Consider the following 6517-nt stretch of genomic DNA (forward strand, 5'->3'; position numbering starts at 1 on the left):
GCGCCCGCCGCGGAGCAAAGCGTGCCCCAGCCAGCTGGGCCCCTGCACGGGCAGCCTCGAGGCCTGGGCAGAAGCGGGAGGACGTGGTGAGGGAACGGCAGCGTGCTGCCCTGGCATCTCTTAGCTGTCACCTGCTCCTCCGAGACCCTGTCCTCAGAAAGCCTCTGTGGCCTTCAAACCACCCTCCTAAATGCTAGTGCACACCTCTCCCTGAATGCTGGTAAAAGCCTTCCCCTTGCCTGTTGGGGCAAAGCTCCTCCCCACCCAAATGCTGGTGCAAATTTTCCCTGAATGCTGGTGCAAACATCGCACCAAGTGCAGATGCAAACCTCTCCCTGAATCCCCCTGAACGCTGGGGCAAACCTCTCCCCAGCTGCTGGTCCCAACCTCCCCGGTGAAAGCCCCGGTGGCCCCAAACCAAAGTATCAGGATGCTCCTGTGGGAATTAAGGCCAGGGCAGGAACCAGCTGTCGAGCCCACCTGCCCAGACCTCGGGACCAGCAGGGTGCCAGACCTCTGGGTGCCACGCAGTGGGTGCTGTGCTCCCCGTGGGGCTGCTCCCCACTGGGGGTTCCCAGCCGCAGGGCTCCAGCCCAGCATCACACAGCCCGGGGTCGGGGGCGCGCCATGGGGTGCCGGTGGGTTAGGTTTTGCAGCAGGCAGCGGTCAGAGCATCGGCCACCCCTCAGCCGGGTGGTCCTGCCATCTGCAAGGAAGCCGGGGCACCGCCTGCTGCCGCCCTGCCCGGCTCGGGGTGTCCCCGCTGTCCCGTGAGGACTGCAGGGGGGAGCAGCCTGCCGCTCCGCGGGGAGGTTGCACCCTCTGCTGGGGATGCCACGGCCATTGCATAGGGCTGCCTCCCACCCCAAAAAACTCCGCTTGTGGGGAAGATGGGTGCTTGGGTTTGCACCCCAGGGTGCAGAAGAGCACCCTCCTCCGAGCCCGAGCACCTCTGCCTGTCCCCGGGGGGCTCCCCTGGGCTTGGCCAGGTGCCATCAGGTCTGGAGTGCCCCAAACAGGAGGTGACAGCGGGGGGGCCCGCACCGGCGCCAGCCAGCCCTCGGGGATGTGCGCGGGGATCTGTGCCGACACGGCAGGGGACAGGGGTGACCCACTGGGCTGAGACAGCATCACTGTGAGCCACGGCACCCGGGCATTGCTGGAGGAAGGTGTCTGAGCCCCATCCCATCGGTGCCACAGGACCACCAGCAGGAAAAGGGGGTTCTCTGGGCAGCGTGTGACAGTGACGGCAGCAGACATGGCTCCTGGAAGCAGTGCCACCCCGGTGACCCCAACTGTCCTTTCCCTCCCAGGCCAGAGCAGGAGTGACCATGTGGAGTGGGGGACAAGTGTCCCCATTCAGCAACATCCTCCCAGATGCGAGCAGGGCGAGGATGGAGGGGGAGCCAAGGGGTTTTGGGGCACAGAACTGAGATGAGGATCGGAGACCTCTGGGTGGTCTGGGGGGGTAGGGGGCTGGGAAGGTGTTCGAGGGGCCATAAGTGTGTGTGTGTGTGTGTCCCTCCCAAGCAGAAAGGTGGCCACAGGGTGTCGCCCCCGCTCCGTGCCGGCAGCCAGTGGTGCCACTTTTGAACCTGCACACCACACAGCCACCCCTGGCTGCTGCACAGGCAATGGGGCCACAGGGCGGCATGGCCGGTGGGGGACAAGAGCATGTCTCCAGCCCATCCCAGTGGACCAGAGGGGCTGGTATCACCACGCCAGCCATGCCTCCATCCTCAAGCCAAGCCACCGGTCTCACAGCCATCAGAGCACGCAGGGAGGAGGGATGCGGGGATTCATTTCAGGCCCCAGAAATCATTTTGCAGGGTGGTTTGGGACTCCCTCCTCCTCCTGCCCCAAGCCCAGCTCTGACCTCAGCCTCTGCCCCATAGCACCCTCCTCCTCCGTGGTTATCTGCCCATGGAGGGTAAGTGCTGGACCACGCACCCCACGTCAGGAGACAGGACTCAACCCAGACAGCCCCCGGCTCCTGCAGCTTGGGGTGAGCTCCATCCTCTGTAGCAACCAGCAGTCAGGAGACCCAGGGCCTTGGAGAAGAGGGACAAGCCCCAGGGTTCCCTTGGGTCCAGTGCCCCCCTTCGCCATGAGATGCACAGGGAGCCAGAGCCCCCTCCTCTCCGTGTCCCTTGACAGGAGCCCTGGGCATCCCGCTCCTCTGCACGGACTCACTGCACCCCTCAAGCAGCCACATGGTCTGCCTGCACCCGGCACTGCTGCAGGGCTGGGCAGTATGCTCAAGTGATGGAAATGCAGCCAGGTACTGTGTGTGGTGACAAGGGGTAGGGACAGCAATGACCACCAGCACCTGCTGGGACCGGCCACATGCTGCTTGGGTCCACAGGGTAGCCCAGAGGGAGCCATATGGGACCTAAGTGGGGACGCGGGGTCCCCTCCCCAGCATCTCCCCTAGCACACTGCCAGGAGCAGCAGGACAAGCTGCCTTGACAGGACACAACCCCGCAGGCACCCCGGCATGGAGGTGGTGGTGGTGTGCTCCTCTCCCGGGAGGATGCACGTGGCCTGGGTTGCCCATGGGAGCCCACGCAGGGGGCTGTGCACGGCTTCCCACCGGCATGCCGTGCCGCTGGCTCCCGCCACCCCCACACTGCCGGCTCGGTGGCCCTGACACAGTGCAGGGCTGCCAGACGCTGCCTCCTGTTCCCGGCACACTTGCTCCCGCTTTCCTCCCCGCAGCATGGCCACGTGTGGGGACATGGGGTGCCTGCGTGGTGCAAGGGGTGCAGAGGCGGCCCCAGGATGGGGGGGGGCACGGCGTGGTGCTGGGCACGGTGAGCATCTTGCTCCCCGCAGCAGCTTTGCTGTGACTCATCCTGGCAACCCACGCAGCACCCGGGCAGGGTGTCCGTGTCCTCTTCTGCCTTGGTGCAAGGCCGTGCAGGAGCAACGCATCAACACTGCAAGTCCTGGGTGCCTCCCTCCGTACCTCCTGGCACCTACTGCCCTGGCCTCGCAGGGGAACCATGGGGTGGCACCAGGGATGGTGACCCCAGCCCCAGGCTCCCTGGGGCTGCTGTGTCCTGCTGTTCCCATCTCTGCAGTCGCCTGCACATTGCTGACCCCTAAGCAGCCGCTATCGAGTGCTGGGGCTGGTGCGGTGACTGCCAAATAAGGTGGGGAGGGAACTAGTTTGGAGTACAGCAAAGGGCAGGACCTGCCTTCCCATTTTGGCTGTTCGGATCCCAGCCCCACGGATGGTGTCAGAGCAGATGCTGAGGGTCCCTGCAGGTACGCGTGTCCCTGCGCGCCCCAGCACCCCTTCTCTCACCACACGTGTACTGCACACCCCAGCACCCCTTCTCCGTCTGGGATGCGCCCCTGGGCCTGATAGCCAGCAGACACAGCCCCCTCCACCCCCCAAAGTCCCATGTCAAGGCAGCCAATGGGGACACCAGTAACAAGGCATCAGTCCAGGACTAAACTGGGAGCCCCATGGGACCAAGGCGTACCCTGGCTGGCCAGGGAAGGAGGAAAGCAGCCAGGGTACCTGGAAAGCGGGGATTTGGATCAGATCCACCCCACAAAGCCAGCACTGTGCTTGGCACAGCAGAGGCACCCAGCCTGCAGCCAGACGGGGACACGGAGCCCTGCCTGGGATCATCTGCCAACCCACCCGGCATCAATGGGGCTGCTCGCTCCAGAGGACAGGGTTTCGGAGCTCCGGCAGCCATGATGGGGGTAGTAAAGGGGGAGGCAACACGTGTTCGGTATGGGGCACCCCGCGACCCGGCAGCAAAATGATACGGGGGCTGGAGTGACTGATCCGCAAGGAGCCGCACATAACTATATCTGTCTCGCTTGGCTGAGCGATGACTAAGGGAAGGACAGGAGAGCAGTCTGCACACCGCCAGGCAGAGGAGGAATTATTCAGGCTGGAGCGCGGGGGCGGAGGGAGCGGGGCTGGAAGGAGATGGGTGGAGGGAAGGTGGAGGCTGGGTGGGATGCTCTGGCAGCGCGCCCCCCTCTACGCCAGAGGGACGCCGGGTACCGGGCTGGTGAGAAACAGCACAAGAGTTGGGGGACTGGGAGCTGCTGGCTCATTTTTTGGGGAGAAATACTTGCAGCCAAGGGGGTGTCCTGCCCTGGCCCCAACCCCACAGCCAGGCTCTGGGAGACCTGCCATTAGCACTGCAGGACAGACAGCATCCCCAATGCATGGATAAACACCCAACAGCTGCCTGCATGGGGCTGGTCCCCAGGCATGCACAGCCCTGTCCCTGCCCTCCCACGACATGCCGGCAGCCGGACACCAGGCTGTCTGTGGCAGCTCTTTGTGCTGACCTCGGGGCTGTGCTGCTCCCAGGATGGTGCCAGCCCCATGCCTGCAGATGGGCTGCACCACGCTGCGCTGGGCCGGCTGCTGGGGGCAGACAGGCGCTGGCCTTGCAAAAATTCACCTCAGTGTCCACAAGGTACATTTTTGACCCCACACAGTGTGGCATCTCTCCCGAGCCCTGGCCCAGCACAGCAGTGCTCTCACATAAGCACAACAAAAATTGAAGGCAGGAGGAGGGGATGCTGAGACGTAGGGGCTCAGCATCCTCTGGAGCCACTCCCTTCTCCCAGGAAGGAAGGCACGCCACCACATAAGCTGTTCCCACAGCTGACAGGTACCAAACCTTACTCCTGGGGTCATCCTGTGCTTTAGGGGCTGGTGGCAGGATGGAGAAGAACAAGTCAAGCACATGGAGCTGCAGCTCCTGCTGGTACTTCAGCTGGGCCACCCTGCCTCGTTGACCTGCAGGTTGCAACTCTTCTCCCCGCTCTGCAGAGATTTTTGCAGTGTAACTGGGGCACAAACATCTCAACCCACCCAGTGTGTGAAGCTGTGGGAGCCTGCAGGCTGCTCCACACATGGGGAGCAGAGCTGAGGAACCTGCCTGCCCTCCAGACCTTCCAGCCCAGGAGAATGTTTGCAAGGGGAGCATCATTTCTAACCCAGAAAGCCCCCAAAACTTGCAGCCAGGAGTGTCTCAAGGGTCTCTGGTTCACTTTAATGGTGCAGAATTGAAATGTGCGTGTTATGATTAGGGAGTGGGGATGAGGCTGGTATGATCCTCATCAGTTTAACATCTATAGGCTACGAGAGCAGGACCACAGTCCAGGATGGTGCAGGAACAGATATTAAGGAGGGGGTTATAACCCAGCATGATTTCACACCCATGTGTTCAACAGGGCTTGTCAAATAATCCTGGCTTTGATGACTTTATAAATCTGGTTGTTAAAATGCCACTATGGACATACCAGGCTGCTGTCAGGTCATCCCTCCAGCACCCTGAGCACCAAGAAATGCCAGGGGAGCACCAGGCAATGCCAGGGGAGCACGGAGCAATGCCAGGGGAGCACTCAGAAATGCCAGCGGAGCAAGGAGCGATGCCAGGGGAGCACCAAGCGATGCCAGGGGACCTGCTGGGGCCCAGCCCTGGGGACCTTCACCCATCACACCAGCTCCCACAAGCAGCGACACCTCTGTCACCACCTGGTCCCCTCCGAGCTGGCCCGTGCCCAGCAGGTCCCTGGGCTGGCAGCGAGGAGGGATTCAGAGACCACAGCATCACCCTGGCTTCATCTCCTGTCTCCTCACATCCCTCAAAGCAACCTGACATTGCTGGCATGGCAACAGCTGTACTGGCATGGCAACGGCTGTACTGGCATGGCAACGGCTGTACCGGCATGGCAACGGCACTACCGGCATGGCAACAAGGCTGCCAGCGGAGAGACAAAAATTTCAGGCGGATCCCCCCCTTGCACCGGCCGTGCCTCTGCTTCCCGGAGCAGCCAAGCTGCCCCGTCTGCCCTGGGCACCTCCAGCAGGCTGCGGGCGCTGGACACGGCAGGGCCCGCCAGCCTCATCTCTTCCTCTCCCCATCACCCAGCATTGCATGAGATGAGTTGATGGGTCTCAGTCCAGCTCTCACGGGTCGTGGCACCCAGGGAGATGCACCGGCATGCAGATGTCACTTGTGGGGGGAGACCCATACCCACCCTTACCTCTCCAGAGCAAACACCTTGTATGAAGGGCAGAAATTTGGGAGACCCAAGAAAATGGTCCCTCTGGGTTTTGGCTGCCAAGGGCTTTCTCCTGCAGGCAGTCCCTCTGTCTGCCAGAGCAGGCCAGCCACTCGGGGCCAGCCCTCCCTGCAGTGGGAAGAAAAGGCACTGGCATCCCCAGGCAGTGGGGGGACATTAGGGCTGCCCGCCTCACCCTGTTTGGCCGGGGGGGTGTCTCCCCGGCAGCAGGCAGGGAGGGTGGCTGGAGCATCCCCTTCTGCCAGGGAAGGAGATCCGGTGGGGGCATCGGAAGTTACACAACGCTGCGCCAAGCAGACAAGGCAGCGAGTGCGGCGGGGGCGCACACCAGCCCCCGGAGTGAATTCCCTGACGTGGCAAACATCTCCCGAAGCCCCCTCGACGCCCACCTGCACACGCAGGCAGGAGCCCACGCGCATACGCAGGCAGGGCGCCACCCCCCCGC

The 6517-nt window shown here is 63.1% G+C and overlaps 1 protein-coding gene across 1 annotated transcript in view; it reads left to right on the forward strand.

Moving 5' to 3' along the window:
* Positions 1-1329, forward strand: part of PHF24 (PHD finger protein 24) — a 7798-nt gene extending 6469 nt beyond the window's left edge. The window contains exon 6 of the mRNA XM_009647348.1: positions 1314-1329. Within this exon, the coding sequence (XP_009645643.1) occupies positions 1314-1329 (16 nt within the window). The remainder of the gene's footprint in view (positions 1-1313) is intronic.
* Positions 1330-6517: the final 5188 nt, after the last annotated feature.

Source organism: Egretta garzetta, unplaced genomic scaffold, assembly GCF_000687185.1.
Source record: "Egretta garzetta isolate BGI_Z169 unplaced genomic scaffold, ASM68718v1 scaffold59, whole genome shotgun sequence".
In the NCBI taxonomy this organism is placed as follows: Eukaryota; Metazoa; Chordata; class Aves; order Pelecaniformes; family Ardeidae; genus Egretta; species Egretta garzetta.